Raw genomic sequence first — 20,799 nt, 5'->3', positions numbered from 1 at the left:
GCGGTGGTTTACTGTACTACGGTGGAGCCAGTAAGAGCTTTGCTGGGAAGCTTATACATGTGCTGACTGAGGTTACCGAGTAACGTAAGCAATGCTCCCTATGATCTGCATGCATCCGTCACACGGTATATAGCCTGATAGCAGTTTCGCCTCTACTTCAAAATGCCTAATTCTCTATATTCATCAAGCCTTACTGAGCCTCATGCAGCATGCCTCGAAGCTTAACACGCATTGCATCATTACTAAGCGTCGGCTACTTGCCCATACGACGCGTCAAACTCGGCCCAAGCCACGCCGCCGAACTTTACCGCTCCAAGCCATTAGTGCCGCAATCAATTCTGTCTGATAGACTTCCAAACTCAGTATACCAAGTCTTTTGCGCCGGTGTTGCCCCTGCTATTTATGCGACAAGCCTAGGGCGCAAAGCTTCGTCCATCGTGTTGTATGGACAAGCCCTCTTCCATGTGTATACGCTACGTGTGACATAGCCGATATGACTTTGAGCGCCACACTAACCACGCGCGCGTCGCACGCGATCAGGACAGCCCATTGTGTCTTGGAGGCCAGTTGAGCGCTCGATACCCAGATCCATACAGATCATCCGAACTCTGGTACCCGATTACTGGGACCTGAAAGTAGGCATACTTAGAATCGGTCTTGTACGTCTTGGTCTCTCTCTCTGGTCGAAGCACAGCATAGTTTCGCGTCGCGACTCCATCCGCCTCGCCACTGGACTGCATGTATATGGTTCCCACCCGCCATTTGCTTTCCGCATCCGAGTCAGCCATATCATACGCATTCTGTCCGGGTTCCAGGGATGGCTGAACGATCCGATATCCGTGCCGCACTTCAGCTTCTTCCTTTTCCAGGACACGCCTGACAAGCTCAATAGGATCTTGCCCATCGTATTGAGCTCGCAATTGGACAACCTCATCCGGAAACGGTCTGGGAAATCTGACCATCATGAATCTCAGGCTTCTCAGATCACGCTGGATGGACCTCAATGAGCCACAGATCTGTCGGTACGTCTCTTCACTCGTCAGAGGACCCTGGATAAAGACAGAGAGTGACTCGAGGTCTGGAAAGCCTCCAATAGCGCTTGCGATATCTGGTTCGTTACCGCAAGTGGTGAACGTCTTCAAGCTCCATGGGGATGGGAAGCCCTGTTGCTCCTCAAGCGGTCGCCTGTGCTGATTAAGCTCACGAAACTGGAAATGAACATGCAGTGAGCGAACTCGAGATAGGTGAGATGCGAGCGCAGCTCGGCGGAAGTCGATCAATACAGTATTGTGAAGTATGGCGAACGTGTTGGCTTCGTAGAGCATGTCGATGGTCTCTCGGTAACTAGAACAAGCTTTGTCAGTTACGATGACGGGGGTTCGCAAGCGCACGTCTGGCTTACATCATTTGGCATGTCAGAAGCACTGCCAATATGTTGGTTTTCCCATGCTTGCTTTGCGAGATGGCAGAGTCCTTGGATACTGCCTCGACGATCGCTGGAGTGATGTTCGCAACTTCTCTAGGGCCCTCACTCTTCAGAAACTCGTATGCAATCCTACCGCTTCTGTAGTACAAAGCGATTTGCTTTTCGGCCAACAGACATTTCCAAATCATACAACGAAGCTCAGTGGGCAGAGCTAGAAGGGTACTTTGCGGCTGAGCGTTCGCTGCATCGCTGCATCGCTGCGCAGCGACAGTGGAATGTATGGAGGTTCGATAGCCACTTCCTTCTGGGTAGGGCTGTCAGGGCTAGGCTGTAGGTAACCCAACAGGTACGCCAATAGATTACACGGAAGACAAAACAGAGAACGGCCGGCCGTGCGCCACTGAGCTGCCCTGTTTGGCTGATCATCTTCATGGATGATAAACATGGTGAAGTTTTCGCGCGGAGGTGGAACAAGCGACGACTCGGAAGCTGCCCGTCAAGTTACTAGTAAGTGTAATGGTCGCCCCATAGCCATTGCTTCATCCGTTTCAAACATGCTGGCTTCAATGCCGTGCCACACTGGCGTTATTAGGCACGCTGGTCATCAGTCGGTAATGGCCGGGATAAACGGCTAATAGCTAGTTATGCACGCTAATCACGCTAAGATGGCGCAGCGTGAAAGAGTCAAACCCTCGATCTTCGTCCAACAATTTCCATCACGTCCGTCAACCACGACTCTGTGATCTGGTACATATTCCACTTGTTCCGACCGCCATATCCCATTAGTCGCTCACCCTGAGAGCATGCTGACTATGGCGCCACCAGCTGCCATGACGTTCACTTGGTGACAGACGTGATGCCCGCTCGCCGCCTGTACAAAGAATATGCATGCCATCACGGTGCCTTGACCTCGAAGAATAGGTCGCTCAGTTCCCACGACGTACATGCTCAAACAGACCCGGCCAACCCGCTGCGGCGTTTATCAGCAGGGTCAAAATCGCGCCATGTCTTACAACGACGCTCCTCGCTCAGCTTCGGTCAATGTCGCTACGTATGTCTGAGGCGGTTGTGGATCCAGATATTGCGGCGTCCCTGGGACTTGTGTGTATCTTTCGGGGCCATGACTTGGAGATGGCGACAGATAATCAGCTGCCATGCCTTTCGGCCCCATTCTACAGAAGCAGTAGTGGATATGTGTTAAAATCCAACAAATTGACGTCATCGGAACTCAGATACAACCGGAAAATTTCTCAACATGCTTCATCTTGATTGCGGCAATAGTCTTTTAAAATGGACATGTTCATCAACAACCACCGCCGCTCATATACTGATCTACCATGTACTCAGAAATGTATGGAAACGATATGCTAATGCGGCGGCGCATGTCCTGTAGGCTTACCAAGTGGCGATACACAACACTCTCGAACGGTAGCCAGTCCTGAAAACAGTTGTGCAAGCATTGCGCGGCCGACAACTGTGGCAAGACAGGTAGGCCACCGCTGGTATGCTCAGAAAGAGTAGCATCACTGATACGGCGTATACTTACGCACTGGTCGTGCCACTTGCCGAAGTTTACGATATATGATAACGCTGTTACTGGGTGCACCTTCGGCTAGTTTCTTTGTCTACATGCCCTGCAGTCCAGTGGAGGATATAAGTTTGGAATCCTTTCGCAAACTCAATGATATCAGGATGCCCAAACCACATTCAATTACTGCACCTCAGACGATTGGCTATGCCTAAAGCATATTTCTCGACAATCCTACTCCCTCTCGGCCTCCTCACCTTGACATCAACAGTTCGTGGTAATGGATGGTACCTTGACGCATCCTGTGACGGTAACAATCCACTTCGCATTGTAACTAACACTAATTGTCTTAGCGCACAAGGAGTTCATCAAAGATAGCATGAGGCAAGCATTTTACATGGCAGAAGCGTCGTTCGAGGCCGTCGGATCGCCGCCCGCCAGCGGTGGTGACGCTTGGACATTCCCAGGTGCAGAGACACGAGACATGAGCGCAAGAATCTTCGGAGTGTTTGGAGCGCCATCCGCAGAAATACCGATCCCTGGGACAAAACAAATGGAAACGGTAAACAAGTACCAAGTGGTGCGAGGTGAACTATAGGTCTGCTGAATCTTGAAGAACGTTGACTTAGACAACTAGACACCTTGGGGTGGTTGTTAGCCAAGTATAGAAACGATGATGACGAGCCCAGAGCTATTCCACCGGATTTGACGGGCAGAAACGATATTAACGAGAGACTGAGGGAGGGTGACATTGTATGTATAGGGCAGTTCCCTATCTCCTCTGTAATGAGCCCTTTGGTCGGCGCGTTCATCGATTGACTTGGTGCAGTTGTTATATTGCGACTTGGAAAGATACACGAAGAAGAACGACGGTACTTGGTTCAACTTTGACAACTACAAGGAGGCAGATCTTACTGCTGAAGAGTACGACGACTGTCAGAACCCAGCAGAGAAGACTGCATATACTGCAGCGTATGTCACAGTACCTCAAGCGGGAAGAATGGTACCAATTCAGATCTGTCCAGGTGATGCCAACAAGGAAACTGTGAAAAGTCAACTATCAGCTAACATTCAAGCAGTAAGTCAATGGTTTCAAGGCTAGCCGCCACGCAAACTCAGCTCATGGTCGGGCTGGATCCGCTCCGTGCTTCAAATGTGCCTACGCCAGGATGTTCGCTGACAATGAGATCACCATAAACAGCATTATCTGAAAAAGGTGGGTTCCATTCGGTCAGAAGAACAATTTTTTGGTTGTATGGTGTTGTTACTAACACATGTGCTCACAGAATCTTAAGTACGAGAAGAAGACTCTCGACGACATAACTGGTTCTCCAACAGGCAGTCTGCTTCAGAAGCTCGACACGTTATGTATGATTCGGAAGAAGACAGAACCAAATCCTGATTCGGCTCCGATAATCAATCAGTATAGAATGTTCGACGCTACGATGCTTCATGAGGTATGTCAACGCGTCGCAAATAATGCTCTACGCGCTGATGGTTTACGAAAGCTGACGCACGCTGTACATCCCCAATATCCGAGGATAGACCAGGAGGGAAATTCGATAGCTGAGACTGACCCGGTGAATCTCCAATACCCGAAGCGCCGACCAACTAGAGACGTTGATACAGGGAAAGATATCTCCGGAGCTAAAGGCGGATACTATTGGAAGAATGTCAACTTTCTGAAGGATAACAGTGGTCGGATGAACGCAGATTCTTTTGCTTTCTACGGAGTCGGAGCACGCTTCCTGAAGGAGAAGGGTTACCGGATCTTGAAGTCTGGCTGCACGGAGAAGATCAAGGGTGAGTACAGCTTCGCAACGGAGCTAAGTGGGACAAATATACAAGTGGACGGTACATGGACAATGCCTCAGTACAAACGCGACCTGTTCGGGTTTGAAAATCCACTGGCGCAATCGAGCTTCGCAAAAGCGCCACATCAATCATCGATATCCCCCCCGTATCCGATGGAGCGTCGGAACGTGTCATATATCATCGGCTCTGCCAGTATAATGACTACGCGCACGATCTTCGCGGCAACATCATATTACATTCCAACAAGCGCAGTATCCCTGGCGCCTCCTTTGTCATCTGCTGGTACGAACATCTCCAGCGTTCATGTCTCAGATAGACCAAGCGGCTCACCTTCCTCCCCAGGGTCCTTCGGCATCTCTAGTACGGTCGGAACGCTGATGTCTTCACGAAGCTCTGGATTAAATTTGGCGTCGACATCAGCGTTTAGTTTCCTCGCCGGAAGCTCAACCACGGGGACTGGGGTTAGCATACCCATCACCGACATGTTTAGCTCCACGGCCTCCACGACAGATCTCGCGGGGCTAATTTCATCCTTCTGGCAGCAAACACTTACAACTGCACCGGTACCCACACGTGAGCCGTCTTCCCTTGACGTCGAAGATTTGTTCTGCACTCATAGTCTCCTAGTAGGCTGCATCGCTCCGTCGGGGTTTTCTTTCGAGCAACTCATGACGGCTACGAATGTCGCAATACCAACAATCACCGACATCTCTATATTCCCGCACATCAATGTGCAAGGTGTGGATGTTGTCAAAATGAGCCTTCCCACCGACATCTGCAACCCAATACCAAAGCCTAGTGGAGATGGCCTTCTCGGTGGGATTTTCAAGTTTGGTGGCAACATTGTCAACGGCATCATTGACAGCGCCTGCAATATTGAGCTTCCTGTGGTCAAAGGAGGACACATACCAAAGTGGTTCAACTTTGGAAAGTTCCCTCACCCCTCCAGCTTCCCACCCGCACCAGACGGCAGCCCTACGGAGGCACAGGATCCTATAGACCCGGAAGACCCAGAAGACCCCACAGAATCACCCGATTCCAGCAGCATCTCATGTACCCAAACAGCTTTTGTCAGTTGCGTATCTTCAAGATTGGTATCAGATAGCGTTACACGAGCTACCCAATCATGCACTACTACGAGCGCGTGTTCGGGAGCGGATATCACTGAAGTGACAGCGACCACGTTCACCTGTAGCCAAAGTGCCATCCAAGACTGTCGCGGCGCAGCCGTCGTAACAGGTAGCGAGACAAGTCCAACGTTCTACACAACAAGCTGCTCTACACGATTTACGTGCTCAGAAACTGGATCGACTTCAATAACGACAATAACGTCTTCAAGCCAGATACCGGAGGCGACAGGGTTATTCGAACCCTTGTTGAACAATGAGTTGTTCGACGAGCAAGCCTGTGTCTTCTCTTTGCTAGACTCGACTATGACGGCGGTTCAGGAAGCGGACTACTTGTTCTGTATGAACGAAACGATGACTTCCACCTCGAGCATGGCATCCATGTTGAGCGAAGCATCAACCACGCCGAGCTCTTCCTTGTTTACTAGCTCTGGTACCACGGTTTCTGGCTCTGTGTCCAGCTACGCATCAAGCTCGGTCGGAACGACCAGCTATTCAGCAACAGCGGTCTCTTCTGTGATATCCGTGATACCTTTTGGTATCTTTATCTCCCTTATTCGTACACCACTCGTACAGTTTACCAGGTCGGTACCGTCTACCAGCACAACCTCTTCCACCCAAATGGTTTCTCCAGCTCAACCAACGCCCTCAACTCAGCCCACCACTACTTCAGCAGAAAACCCAGTCGTGACACCCGCTCCGGAACCGGAAATTCCTCCTTGGACATTTGTTCTTGCCCCAGAATGGAAGTCGACGTCTCGAAGGCGTGCCACGTGGTGTAAGCCACAATTGGGGAACTGCCCAGACTAGGCAACTACTGCACTGAACATGGGGATCGTTTCGATTATAAGGATCATTTCTTGGAGGGGACATGTTCGCGGTACGTATTGCTTGTTTTCACGGTTGTGGCAATGAACGAAGGGCTTGATTTCCTCCACGCGCTCAAAACGTACGAGATATCTTCTTGATGTTTGGTTGAACGCGCTTTTCTTCGCTCCCCCCTATCTTCCTTCATTCTTCTATTCTTCCTTTTCCACGCTCGTTGACACCGTTCCCGCTTTGCCAGCATCTTTGATGCTGTTTTAGCGTTCTGTGTGTTCTCCCCATCCCTAATGCAAGTAAGACATGCATTTCATAACACAAGCATCGCATAGTCTAATGTAAAGCCATGGAGTTGTGGAGAACATCAACGACCGCCTATGTGGGTTGTGCGGCACTCTACAGCACTGCTGCATGGCAAGTCCAAATCCAGGTACGCAGAGGCTGTGCCGCTCCGTAGCACTTATACCCGAGGATGAGAAAGTGCACGCATTGCGGGAAGGCGAGCCGGTCTTACTATGAGTTTTATTCCCGCGACTTGGTATAGCAGTTGCAGCTTCGCATGAATCTTCCCGATATCTCTGCTTGAACTCCTTACACACCGTAGGAGCATTCGGCTACCGAGTGGAGTTGGATCCATACGGCATTCTCCATTGCATGGCGATCTTCTGCCCGGTAAGGCGACGTCAATGCAGACATGACGAAAGCTCCTTCCTCGTCAGGTAACCCAATGATGCGCATCATGCGTGTTTCGTTTCGAGATGGCTGAGGCTTCAAGGCTGAGGCAGCCGACGTTCCCGATATTTCCCACGTAACCGGTCCTTTTGCGCGTGACGTTGTGTGGGAACCATTCGGCAAGGCCGAGTTCCTTCTTGGAAGACATGAGGCACATGCCTCGGACAAGGAGTGTGACATGAGGCACATGCCGAAGAGTAGGATGATACACTTTTGCTGCAACCGCTTGTGCCACAGCCACAGATTGTGCGAGCAGCCTCTCTGGACACGGATTTGGCAGTGGGGCTGTTTTCTGTATAGCGAAGCTGTGGTGGCCGAAGCGGTGATAGGGTCTTCATTAGATTGTGATTGCAATTTACCCCACGGCGATTGCGGCGCATCGTGAGAGGAACAGGCTAGCGGACTACTATCTTGGGAAGGCGCAAACATGTGAAGCATGGGGTCAAACGTTAGAGAGGGTGGCACCAACCAATGACATGCAGGTCTCGATGATGCGCCAGCCGCTGCCCTCGAACGCCAGAGAGTATCGCCTGTCGACGCTCCCTCGACACCACTCGTGTCTGTTTTGTGCTCCGTTGGCAAACGTAGACGCCGGCGCTGCGATTCACTCACTTGCTCGCTACATAGCATCTTGTACTCGATTCGTGTTGCGCTTGACTTGCGACTGCCCTTCGGTGCTCCATCGCGCCTGCCGCTCTTTGACGCCCGTACCCACTCGTTCACCACCACACAACAGTGTCGTCGTCGCATTCACCACGGCGCAAAGACAGCGAGAATAGGCCGTGCAACCACAATACCGCCACTGTCGCTATACATATACGCAGCCGCACCCGTCGGACAAGCCTCTTCCGCTGTCACCGCTGTTCAAGCCTTGCGCGTCTCAAACACAAGGCGCTCCACCTGCACACACGTCTGGCTGTCATGCGCACGGCACTCTGGTAGCATACCGAACACCTACCTTTCTGGACAAGACCCCGTCCCTGGCCACCAGCCGCATTTCTCCGCCTGCTTTACAAAACTATCGCCCCTGTCACTCTTTCTCTTGCTCGCTAGTGGTGAGCAGCCGGCCTGTCACCACCACATCGCGAACTACTCTCTCTCGGACTCGAACCGAAATTGCCTCCCTCCTTTTGGCTACCCAACACCACCAACCCATGTCCTAGCGACCCAAGTCACTCCTTAGACGAACAGCTGGACTGCAGGCCACCGTACCGTTGAGCGGATACATACATATACACTTACGTACATAGCAAATAATACCAAACACCACCAACCATGGGGTGCTGTGGAGATCGCGAAAAGGGAACCACGGTGACGGAGGAGCAGAAGTGGACTTATATTGTAAGCACTTGACAACCATGATCCAGGCGCATACACTAATTGCTTTAGAACCTCTCCGACTTCAAGTCTACCTCTTGCCTCGCACCCTTCTCTTACGCCTGGCTTTGGATTCTCGTCTTCATCTCATGCGCCGTCTACGCTGCCGACGCCTTTACTGCCGTTAATTTGCTTGCTTTTGACAAATGGACGAGCCAGGTCAAGCCTACCGTACCCTTCGACGTTGCCAAATGGATTTTTGCCATTACCATCATCATCTCCTATGTCTTTCTCGCATATCGATGGATCAGGGCTCTGCGCGTTATGCGCACAGGAAGCGTCACGGAATGCTATCTCGAGCCATTGGCCGCTATACTTCAGAGTATGCGCATCACCAAGACTGGCCAGGGCTGGCGTCGTTTCTTGGTCTTCGCCGAGTTGACCAAGAGTAAAAAGGGTGCCAACTATGTTGCTCTCTTTGTCTACTTCCAGTTCAAGAGCGCCCTGCTCATCATTGTCGCACAGGGACCTCGCATTGCCCTCAACGCCATGACCTTATATGCCGTCATGCAAGCGAACCTCCTACCTGTCGGCGAGCATGCGTCAGAAGATCGCTCCAACTTCGAGCAGTTCTTCATGAACATCAAGGTCATGGTCGATACCGGCAACAAGCAAGAAACCGTCATTTACTTCACCATGTTGTTCTCCCTGGTCATTTGGGTCATCGCGGCACTGGGTCTGATTGTCGCGGCACTGCTATACCTCTTCTTCCTATGGCACTACATTCCCAAGGCTGACGGCAGTCTTACCAATTACTGCCGGCGCAAGGTCGAGACTCGTCTGGAACGCATCGTGGGCAAGAAGATTAAGAAGGCTATCGAGAAGCAGAACCAGCAGTTGAAGAGGGACGAGGAGAGGGCTATCAAGAAGGGCGAATTCGACGCGTCCAAATCTCGACCCACTCTACCCAAGCTCGAAGGCGACGATGACGATACATCTACCATCTTCTCGATGCAACGATCCGATACGATGAACACGAATGCAACGTTGCCTCCGTACACCGTGTCAAACGCGCCCTCATACAGGTCGAACCCACCGTCACGATCGCACACTTCGAACACCGTCAACACCATGAACCCGGGGCGAAACCTGATGAACAAGCCGTCTCTGCCGACGCTAGACGAGCGACCTGGCATGCCAGAGCGCGACTTTACAAACTTCTCGAATGCCAGCTACGGTTCCAATGCGCCAATGCTGAACCAAGCTGGAGGCATGGGCAGGTCATCACCGGCACCTCCGATGCCACATCTTGATCGTAACGGCACTGGGTACTTTGGCGAGCAACACAACCTGCCATACCAATCTGACAGACCTTTCACGCCAATGTCACAGGGCAGAGCATCTCCACTCCCACACCGCGGGCCGATGCCGCCTGTGGATACCAACTACAACAACTATGACAACGGGCGGTACGAAAACGATGCCCAGTTGATCACTCCCCTTTCCAACGATCAACGTGGCCCACCCTCGTCTCACCCCAACCGTCCATACCAGGAGTTCAGTCCTTACGACAGCCGGGGGCCTCAGATGGGTCCTGAGTATGAGCTATCACCTGTCGATGTAAACCCGACGGAGGACATATCTCAGCACTACTTCGCAGACTCGAACGTTGGGGACGACTACCAACCGCCCCAAATGCCCAGCGCGTTAAGAGCTGGATCGCCTGCCCCATCGCAACCCATGGGCTTGCCATCTCAACCACGTGCAGGTACCGCACCTCCACGATCTGGCACTGCGCCGCCTCGAGCGGGTGTACCAGCATCGCTCCAGTCAGCAATCCAGCGTCGCGAAGCTTCACAACCGTTCCCCAACCGAGGCATGAACGGCTCTGCCCCACCCCAACAACAGCAGCGGAGTGCGACAGCACCAATCCAGCAGCCAGGCTGGGCTCAAGGCCCTCCTCCACGCAGCTTCACACCCTCTGGCCCCGGCCCCCAACAGCGCAGTTACACGCCCATGTCTGGACCCCAGCAACAGCAGCAACGCAGCTACACTCCTACTGCGCTTCGTGGCTATGACAACAGTTACAATTACTGATCTTCAACACTCACTTTCCACTCGTAATGTTGGATACCACATTCATGCATCTCACGGCGTTCACTTCTATCTCTCCCTTTTCTTCCCGCCTGTTGGACACAGAGGCCAACCACCCTTCTTTCCTTACACTTTTACATTCAAACTTACGACATATCTCCCTCTCGCTTTGTAGTGTGAGAGGAGTTTGACGATTTTGGTTACTTCTTTCGCTATAGCATGTTTCGAGATACCCCCACCCGCATGGCTGGCCTCGGACGTCCATTCGCTCTTCTTTTGTTTTTACGTCGGTTACTTGGTGGATTAGGACTGATTGATTGGACGATTTACTGGAAATCTGGAGGGCATCGTCTCCCATGATGGAGGATTGAGAAGATGGATTTCGACTTGTTTTTATAAAGGTAGCATACGAGGGGTATGCGAAAAGTGGCGGGCTTGCGCAGTGGATCGCACACCCTTGTATCATATACCCACCTTTTTGTAGTTTGCTGAGTCCAATGAAGCTTGTGTATACGACCAGTTTTGACTTGTTCATCCAAATTGACTCTACATCTATCGTGCTTGTGTCCACGATAATGTTTACCTCCATTGACTATACTAACGTCGCACCGCTTGCAACTTGTGGCTTAACTGCTCACTCTTCTATGTCTCATCTCCACCAGATCTTCATTGATTTTTTCTTACTCCCTCGGCTCTTCTTTCCTTTTCCTCCTTGTTTCAAGTCATACCAGGAAGTTGCTGATTGTGGATGGCGTTTCATCATGATGCTTTTGCTCTGACATGGTGAAGAAGAAAAGACGAACCAGTAGGGCCCGTTGTACCCGAGTATTGCGTTCGACTATCCGACATTGGTTCGTGTTCGGGCTGCGCTCAGCGAAAGCAGAAAAGTGATCTATACGGGAAAAGCAACAAAAGGCTATTGGCCGTTCAAGCATGACGGAAGCCGCTCATGCACTGCATGAGCGGCTTCCGTCATGCTTGATCGACATGTTGAGGCACACATCAAGGGTCTTGTTGAGAAGTGATGAGTTTATGATAGACTGGGGTAATGTGCACATCTGTTTACTTGCTCGGTATACTGTTAGGCATCAGGCTATCAAGAGTATGTGCTCAGAGTAGGTTCCCCATCTGCGATTTGAAACGCCAATATGACGAAGTTTGGTGTCAACTACACCTACTCTCGCGAGTTGAAGACACATGCAATCATGTCGTGCGGTGTCACTTGATGCTTTGTAGCCGTTCTGTAATGGCTAGGATGGAGTGGCAGTGACAGATGACAGGTGGTAAGACGTAGTGAAGCAGTCGCGATCACAACACGCACACGCCATTGCTATATCTTTCAGCAACGACGCTGCAGAACGAGTGTACCCCGCACCTGCCCATTTCGTCTTCCTTTTCCTCCGGCGAACTCTTACACATCCATATTCATGCATAACACTACATTGCAGAACTCGGCAAACAGACCAATACGGCGAGACATTGCTGACGATGAACCCGGCTCCCTCGGCCGTCTTTCCCCCCGGACCACACCGTCTGGACAGACCACATAGTTGAACGCGCGATCGTGCTCCTAGTATGTTCCTCCCGCTCACGCGCTCAAGCGTCAACGGTTCCAAAACTTGTCAACGGGGCCCAACGCGGCGGCCGGGAGATGCTTAACCTGCACGTCAGATGGCGAAAAAAGGAGGGTGCATGTGGGTCGACGGGCGTATCGCTGAACCGTTGAGATGTACGGCTCGTGCTTCTGGCCGCGGGGAAGAGATAAGAGATAGCAAGAGGTGATGTTTGGTACACTATGAGTAGTTGAGGGGTTAGTTGGCCTCACCACGTTGTTTCGGACCTGCGAACATGTGGACAGGGGCTGAGTTCGGCAGTTTGAGAGACGGCCTCGGGCCTCTAGTAACACATGGTCGGTTGACGGACACTGTGTAAATGGAACTAGGCAGCTGGAACTATGTATGATTCTAGTCTCTCCGCATGACATGTCTTGACAGCCGTTGCGACATAGCGTATAGTAACGTAACATTCTGTTTCTGCTGGAGCGAGGCGACGCCGTGGCCGCACATGAAAAACTGTCCACATGTCAGATACGCGCAGCCGTGCCTTTCGCATACATGGCACCACGTTGCATGATTCTCTACAACACCGACATTACATGTCGCATACGGCGCATATGACTGTAGTTGTTATTCCAAGTGCCCAGTTGTTGAGTAGTAACAATTAGTGGATGTGGTGCAAATACACGCCGCACACACGCAGCAGCGTCAGCGTTGATCGGCGAACCTGATCTCCCCGAGCTGCCCAACCGAAATGCGTTTGATCGACAGGCACTACAACTGCACCAACGCGATGGTCCAGACGAATATCCGCCGAATCTGGCAACAACATAGCCTGCTACGAGAACATGCCAAAGCGGAGGGTTTGATAGCCTAGGATAGCGTAGAACACATTGTTTTGATTCTCTGGACATATTTCGGCGTCTTGGTAAAGAAAAAGGGTTGGTCTTGGGCAATCTTGGGGTAATTTGGTTTTTGTGTGGTAGCGAGATTGACTTGTTAAGTGAGGGGTTCTGAAGGGGAATCGCTGATGCTGACATGTGTAAACATGGGTCCCACAACTCCCATATGTTTATTGTTGATATTTGCAATCAATGCAAGAGTGTGTATACTGCATGGTTTGGATCCCCAACCTGATGTCCGGAACAGAGCGGCAACGAACTTGAGTCATAATTGCGACCGATATGCCCGCTTTCACCTCGTGTCGAAGCTGATGCCACGTCCGTCATGTTGCATGCTGCTGCCCGGTCTCACCGATATCCCCACCTGCGAACACGTCTTCACAACCCGTGATTGACAATGCCTGTTATCGTGTGTGGTCGCCGAAAGAAAATCCTTACAAGAAGAACTCTTCAAGCACCTTACAGCCAGTCGAGCATACATACTCGAGTTGTTACTGGTGAGCCCGCTCCACAGGACCACAAAACCCATCCACAAGCGAAATTACCTGTAGTTGTCTAGAACACATCTACTCGTTGATGGACTTACACTTAGTGACATCACACCAGCTCGGCTCCGAGTAGGTATCGATAAGCCGGCGACACTTGCGACGTCCTGCATAAGTCCTTGTTGTCCGCTCCGCAAAGCGTTGCGCTGCTTGTGTGATTGGTGTAGCTGAAAAATCATGATGGTAGTGGTGCTAGATCCGCCAATGGGAAGTTTTGAGCGACAAATGCTGACATGTCGGACCGGCAGAAGATACTGAGTGGAATGGCTGAACTAAGAATTTGTGGTGTGTCTCCTAGAGAACGGCGGCAGAGAAAGTGTACGCCTGCATGCAGTAGTCTTTCTGTGTGTCCCTTTGGCTTCGCAACGTCTCAGTTGGCTCGTAGAGGCTGTGTTGTTGCCTGTGTAAGTCCAGTGTTCTCGACCACGAGTGCAACGCAGAAAGGCGATACGCAGCACTAGAACAAGAAATACGAAGGTAAGAGAAATCTCCGCATATCTATTCCCGTTGGGGGATGCGCAGCGAACAAGCGGCCGGAAGCAGACTTTACACATGGTTTTCGCTTACCGGTCCGTTTTCGCTCGGAGGAGCATCACAGGGAGGTCCAGCGAACAGCGACCCACCACGTTGTGTTAGGCTTTTCTTGACACGGCTGGGGATCTCGTTGGACGACAGGTCACTGGTGGGTAGTCTTCCAGATTTTCACCATGCATATACCGGCTACCACGTTGCGATAAAGAACCTTATCATCCCGCTGACGGTGCTGGAGCTCCACAAACGTTGCATCGGCACATACTACTGATCCGTGAGTGGAGGGAGTCCTGCCTAGGTGCAGATGGGCTGCAGATGTGGAAACAGCGTATGGAAAAAGTCGTCGTGTGAACGGTTGCGTCACGATACTGCGGAGGGATTGCATGCCCTGACGGAGTCTTGTGGTAACGCATGCATAACCGAAGGTAAGGGCATATCCGGCCTAGAGACTGTCGCGGCTGAATGAGTTGTGCATTGCGTCTGCACACAGCAGTGGCAGTGATATAACGACGTTGTGGACTCGTCAGAGCGACGAGGACTAGACTTGTTGGGGTAAGAAACACGTGCTGGAGCGTGACAGGAACACGCAGGCAACGCGGCCGATGCGTGAAAACGTTCTGGAATCTGGAGGGTCTGTCTCCACTGAAGTCTGCCCCAATCACATATGTGTTTGGGTCCACTACGTGCAGATCGTAATTGCGCGGCCTTCACTTTGCTGTTCGCGGCTGCTGAGTCGTGTGCCGCGTCTTGGTAATTGCGCAGTTGTGTTGTGAAAGCCGAGCGTCAAGGCTTTGCTTCGTCGCCGCTTGCAAGTCTGGCCAAGGGCTGCTGGGGCTGCGACAGGCGATGAAGCGACGAAGAGAACCAAAAGCGGCTGAAACTTCGGAGCGCCAACTGTGCCTGAGCCAGGCACACCAATCAAAAAAGGAGACCAAGCCATGATCGCGCGCTATCCAGGGGTGCAACAGCCGGTGCAATTGGCCCTGACTAAATTAGTAACGGGGATAGTCCGCAGCGCGCTAGTCCCTCTCTGTCGATCAGGAGATGAGATGGGGCAGCCCGGCTGAAGGAGCCACTCACCTGTGTCTGGCTGGCCGGCTTGTTTCCCTTTTCCTCGTCCCATTCACCGTAACATATAACTCACCTATTGTCCCTCTTTTGAAAAGGCAAATTCGCGCGTTCACTCTTTCACGCCCGTCTTGCCGCCTGCTTGCTTGCTCGCTCACCCAGTCACTCATTACTCAACCCACAACAACTCGTTGACCACCCACTACCAGCGCATCACGACACGCCGTTGAACGACGTTACGACTTGTCTGCAGTATAAATACCCAGCGTTATCATACTCTTTACGCCATTTCAAAATGCGTTACTCTTCCGCCGTGGTGCTGAGCACCGTTGTAGTTGGCCAGGCCGCTGCCGCCAACATGCACAACCGTCACGCCAGCTTCCACGCTCGCCGTCAAGCGTGAGTAGTGCCTGCAAGTATACGATGAAACCAGATGCTAACTCTTTACAGTGAGGTGAAGCGCAGTGCTGACAACAACGTTGACTGGAGCAAGGTCGCATACGACCTTGGTGATGTTAACTGGAGCTCCGTCTTCGCCACTCCTACACCCACTCCCGCCGCTGTCGCGAAGGTCTCTGTTGCCGATGTCAAGGCCCAGGCCGAGCCCACCCCTTACGCCACCAAGGAGCAGCCCACTACCACCACCGCCGCTAAGCCTGCCGCGACCTCTGCTGAGTCCAACGACCTGCTCGGTGACCTTGGCGATGCTATCAGTGACATTGGTGACGACATCACCGACGCTGTCAGTGACTTCCTGGACGGTGTCGAGGCCTGGGCTGAGAAGCTCTCCTGCAAGACCGGACTGAACAAGAAGGCCGCCTGGGACGGTATTTGGATTGGTGGTGACAGTAAATGGAAGGCCGAGTTTATCAACGACCGCTCGAACGAGGATATGCTCCTGTCTTGCTGGCAGGCACATGGCTTCAGCGGCATGAGCATCAACGTCAACTCGCCTGACATCCTGGTCAAGATTCCCGCCGGCAAGTCTCTCGAGCTCTCCTTCAAGGAGAAGATTCCCGCCGCTTGCGCGCCCGTCTACCCTAGCACCGTACTCGCCCAGTTCGGTGGCATCAACAACACCTGGTGGGAGGTCACCTTTGGCAAGGATGGTGCTTTCGATGTCTCGCGTAACATCAACATGAACGGTGACAGCATCAGCTCCAAGGGCTCCAAGTGCGTCTCCGACATGGAGACCTGTGTCTTCAAGTGCAAGAACGGCAAGGACACCTGTGAAGCCGGCACCGACTACGACCTCTTCAACTGCAACGCTAGCGGTGGCGGCGGTGGCGGTTACGACCCCATCATGGCTGGTACCGGCGGTGGTTGCTCCATGGGCCAGGAGAGCGAGACTGTCAAGGTTGTCTTCTCCTAAGCGTTGCCAACGTGAACAGGCTGGAGTTGGGTCGTCTCTTGGGTCGTTTTGTGTATTACTCTTCGCCATATTCCCCCTTGTTCCTTGCCGACCTGAACATGTCTTCTTGCCCAGACAGTCTTCATGACTTAGTTGTCTGGCAGGATACCCAAGCGCACTTTGGGTAGCGGTCGCGGGTCCATTCGCGTTATTCGTCAAGGCTCTTAGCGGTCTATGTGTATTTTGTCAATGTCTATTGTTAGTTCCGCAAATATCAAAAGCTGAAAAAACTACATCACCTTCCCTACTTGCTTCGATGTTGAACACATGAAGATCACGAGATTGTCGCGTCATCATGTTTGTATGGTTGTCATGATCGGCCTGGCACCGATTGGGGGGTATCCTGGTTCTTCGACCATGGCGCTCGGCCATAGGGTATGTACGTATGCTGCTCTCTCCAAGGTTGTTGCACTCTAGGTCAGGCTAGGACCCAGAATCTCGCGAGCCAATCTCCGAATATAATGCACATTCCCTGTTCTGTAGCCGGTATGTGCGTAGTGTCTGTACCACTCGGGAACGGGATCGTGAAGCGAGACATGGTCGTCAACTGGTGGCTGCCGGATGTGTGAAGCTGTGATCGGGGCCGCGCAATCCGCCTGCAGCTTCGGTTTGTCGCTGCGCAAGATCTCTGAAGGCAATACCCATACCATCCATTCCAACCTTGAAGATGGAAGCGCTAGCTCAGGAAGGTAGTGAGCTAATCAGACCACCGTGCAAATCGTTGCGAAGATGGCGCGCGTATTGTTCCATTCCGGGGAGGATGGGCGAATGGCGAAGGGCAGATACAACAAAAAGATGAGCGGCAGACATCGCGAGTATACTGAAGTTGGTGTGCATCGGAAGGCAGTAGCTATGTAGCATCCGTGTTTCATGCGTGCGGCAGTTGTGATTATAGCATGTGGAAGTCGCAACAGCAGAGGGAGAGCGCGAGCATGAGACGCAAGTAAAGAATCTCACAATGCAGTAGAGTGGAGGAAGTAATATGGTCGATCTAAATCACTGCCCAAGTGGTAATACAACTGATACACTCGTTGTGTGAGAGTCTGAAGAGGAAGGAACGATGAATGTTCAAAAAGATACGATGCACGTTGGAAAAGAAATGTTGGGGAGTCACTTTCTTATGTACCATTATCATGGGCCGGGATAAAGCGAGGCAGTGGAGGGTCTGTTGCATATTCAATATGTTCTAGAGCTCAATCCGTAGGTAAACCAGCGACCGGACTGTTGTCCTTGCAGCAAGCTAAGCTGGGTAACCGGCACGCACGAGCAGGACCTCCAAAACCACATCATGAGCATCACGGCCACGACACAAATCAATAATGGCAGCGCAGTGGTTTCATAAGTAATTCATTCCATATGATACTCCCGTAGCTGAAAGCAAACTCCGCATATATCCGAGTGTCTAAACAGCCATCTCCAACGCGAAAAGTGCTTTTCTACTCATACAAGTGACTAGCTTCGTGAATGCAACCAAAATCGACATGTGAGATGCAACAATTTCCGCCTCAGAAGTCGACCATCTACAACTCGTCGTGGTCATCGGGCATCTCATCGTCACCACCGGGGCCACCAGAGCCGTAGAGCTTGGAGGTGATGGGGTAGGCGACATCGGACAGCTTCTGGAACTGCTCGTCAAAGTCCTCAGCAGCAGCCTCGTGAGCGTTGGTCTCGAGCCAGTCCTGAGTCTCCTTGACAGCCTCGAGGAGAGACTCCTTGTCCTCCTCCTCGATCTTGCCACCGAGACCCTCATCGTCGTTGACCTGGTTCTTGAGGCTGTAGGCGTAGTTCTCGAGCTTGTTGCGGGACTCAATGCGCTCGCGGTTGGCCTTGTCTTCCTCGGCGTACTTCTCGGCCTCCTCAACCATGCGCTCAATGTCTTCCTTGCTAAGGCGGCCCTTGTCGTTGGTAATAGTGATGGATTCACCCTTACCAGTGCCCTTGTCAATGGCGGAGACCTTGAGGATACCGTTGGCGTCGAGCTCAAAAGTGACCTCAATCTGGGGAACACCACGAGGAGCGGGACTAAATGCTGTTAGTTGCTGTTCAATTACGGAATCAGTATAGGGATGACTTACGGAATGTTGGTAAGCTCGAACTTTCCGAGGTTGTTGCTATTGAAAAAAAAAATTAGCAAGACGAACTTTGTGGCGAGCATTCGACTGATGACAGTGAAGAACATAAGGGTAGAACACTCACTTATCCTTAGTCATTGATCTTTCGCCTTCGAATACCTGGATGAGGACTACGGGCTGGTTGTCGGCGGCCGTTGAGAAGATCTGACTCTTCTTGGTGGGGATAGTAGTACCACGCTTAATCAGGGTGGTCATAACGCCACCAGTGGTCTCGATACCAAGGGTAAGAGGGTTGACATCCATAAGAATGACTGAGTCGGTAGCGGCGTCACCGGAGAGAACACCACCCTGAACAGCAGCACCGTAAGCGACAGCCTCATCGGGGTTGACATCCTTGCGAGCCTTCTTTCCGAAGAACTCCTCGAGCATGGCCTGGACCTTGGGAATACGAGTGGAACCACCGACAAGGACAATGTCGTCGATGTCGCTCTTCTTCATCTTGGCGTCCTTGAGAACCTGTTCAACGGGCTTGAGGGTCTTCTTGAAGAGGTCGTTGTTGAGCTCCTCGAACTTGGCGCGGGTAAGGGTCTCGGAGAAGTCCTTGCCCTTGAAGAAAGACTCAATCTCGATCTTGGTCGTCTTCTGGGATGAGAGCGTACGCTTGGCCTTCTCAACCTCGCGCTTCAGCTTACCCATGGTCTTGGAGTCCTTGGTGATGTCGACGTCGTTCTCCTTGTTGTACTTCTTGGTGAAGTAGCTGATGACACGGTTGTCGAAGTCCTCACCACCGAGATGAGTGTCACCGGCGGTAGACTGGACCTCGAAAACGCCCTCTTCGATAGTGAGGATGGAGACATCGAAAGTACCACCACCGAGATCGTAGACGAGAACCTGGCGTTCCTTCTGGTCGGTCTGTGACGCGTTAGTCGAGTTGTCACAATATTACATGATCATGTCTTACCTTGTCGAGACCATAAGCCAGAGCGGCAGCGGTGGGCTCGTTCACAACACGGAGAACATTGAGACCAGCGATAGTTCCGGCGTCCTTGGTGGCGGCACGCTGAGCGTCGTTGAAGTAGGCGGGGACGGTAACAACAGCGTTCTTGACAGGCTCGCCGAGGTAGCTCTCCGCAACCTCCTTCATCTTGCCCAGAACCATGGCGGAAATCTCCTCGGGTGTGAAGGTCTTCTCCTCTCCGTGAACCTCAACGCCGACGTTGGGCTGGCCGTTCTTGTTGACGACCTTGAAGGGGAAGTGCTTGATGTCATTCTGAACAGACTTGTCCTTGAACTTCTGACCGATGAGACGTTTCTGCTCCACAGTCAGTATACCAGCCTCTAAAAAAAATAGTATATGGGGGTGTACGTACGATATCGAAGACGGTGCGTTCGGGGTTGGAGGCGAACTGGTTCTTGGCGGCATCTCCGACAAGACGTTCGTCATCGGTGAAGGCTACCCAAGAAGGTGTGATACGGTTACCTGTAGAGGATGTATGTTAGTTTTGGTGTGAGGTGATTTGAGCATGCTAACTTACCCTGGTCGTTGGTGATGATCTCAACCTTTCCGTTCTTCATGATACCGACACAAGAGTAGGTGGTTCCAAGATCGATACCAATAACGGGGCCGGAGACAGCGTTGGAGTCCTCCTTGATAGGTTCCTGGTCCTGGGCGTGTGCTGTCTTAGCCAGCATCAAACCGCCGACGAGGACGAGGAGAAGGTAGAAGGCGATGGACCATGTTGAGCGCTGGTTGGCGCCCCGTGAGCTTCGTGCCATTGTGATGTGTGTATGTGTAGTCTTTCGAAGACTATATGGCTTTCAATGCCAGTTGCAAGTGCGGGCGTAACTCTCTG

General features: G+C 52.0%; 5 protein-coding genes across 5 annotated transcripts; 3 read left to right on the top strand and 2 right to left on the bottom strand.

Annotated features, from left to right (window-relative positions):
* Positions 1 to 536: 536 nt before the first annotated feature.
* ALTATR162_LOCUS961 (uncharacterized protein) lies at positions 537 to 1,325 on the bottom strand (the record flags this gene model as incomplete). The annotated part of the gene is made up of 1 exon (XM_043308556.1): positions 537 to 1,325. One exon carries the CDS (start codon positions 1,323 to 1,325, stop codon positions 537 to 539), a length of 789 nt encoding a protein of 262 aa, XP_043164491.1.
* A 1,909-nt stretch (positions 1,326 to 3,234) lies between these two features.
* ALTATR162_LOCUS960 (uncharacterized protein) lies at positions 3,235 to 6,156 on the top strand (the record flags this gene model as incomplete). Its single annotated transcript, XM_043308555.1, has 7 exons — positions 3,235 to 3,241; positions 3,308 to 3,541; positions 3,592 to 3,707; positions 3,784 to 4,032; positions 4,241 to 4,411; positions 4,463 to 5,848; positions 6,013 to 6,156. 7 exons carry the CDS (start codon positions 3,235 to 3,237, stop codon positions 6,154 to 6,156), a joined length of 2,307 nt encoding a protein of 768 aa, XP_043164490.1.
* Positions 6,157 to 8,725: 2,569 nt separating this feature from the next.
* Positions 8,726 to 10,864, top strand: ALTATR162_LOCUS959 (uncharacterized protein; the record flags this gene model as incomplete). The annotated part of the gene is made up of 2 exons (XM_043308554.1): positions 8,726 to 8,791; positions 8,840 to 10,864. 2 exons carry the CDS (start codon positions 8,726 to 8,728, stop codon positions 10,862 to 10,864), a joined length of 2,091 nt encoding a protein of 696 aa, XP_043164489.1.
* Positions 10,865 to 15,758: 4,894 nt separating this feature from the next.
* Positions 15,759 to 16,835, top strand: ALTATR162_LOCUS958 (uncharacterized protein; the record flags this gene model as incomplete). Its single annotated transcript, XM_043308553.1, has 2 exons — positions 15,759 to 15,862; positions 15,914 to 16,835. The coding sequence occupies 2 exons, from the start codon at positions 15,759 to 15,761 to the stop codon at positions 16,833 to 16,835; spliced, it is 1,026 nt and encodes a 341-aa protein (XP_043164488.1).
* A 1,559-nt stretch (positions 16,836 to 18,394) lies between these two features.
* Positions 18,395 to 20,722, bottom strand: ALTATR162_LOCUS957 (uncharacterized protein; the record flags this gene model as incomplete). Its single annotated transcript, XM_043308552.1, has 6 exons — positions 18,395 to 18,896; positions 18,950 to 18,985; positions 19,071 to 19,858; positions 19,908 to 20,258; positions 20,317 to 20,426; positions 20,482 to 20,722. The coding sequence occupies 6 exons, from the start codon at positions 20,720 to 20,722 to the stop codon at positions 18,395 to 18,397; spliced, it is 2,028 nt and encodes a 675-aa protein (XP_043164487.1).
* Positions 20,723 to 20,799: the final 77 nt, after the last annotated feature.

This window comes from Alternaria atra (genome assembly GCF_907166805.1).
Source record: "Alternaria atra isolate CS162 genome assembly, contig: 21, whole genome shotgun sequence".
Lineage (NCBI taxonomy): Eukaryota > Fungi > Ascomycota > Dothideomycetes > Pleosporales > Pleosporaceae > Alternaria > Alternaria atra.
This window is presented reverse-complemented; position numbering and strand designations above follow the sequence as displayed.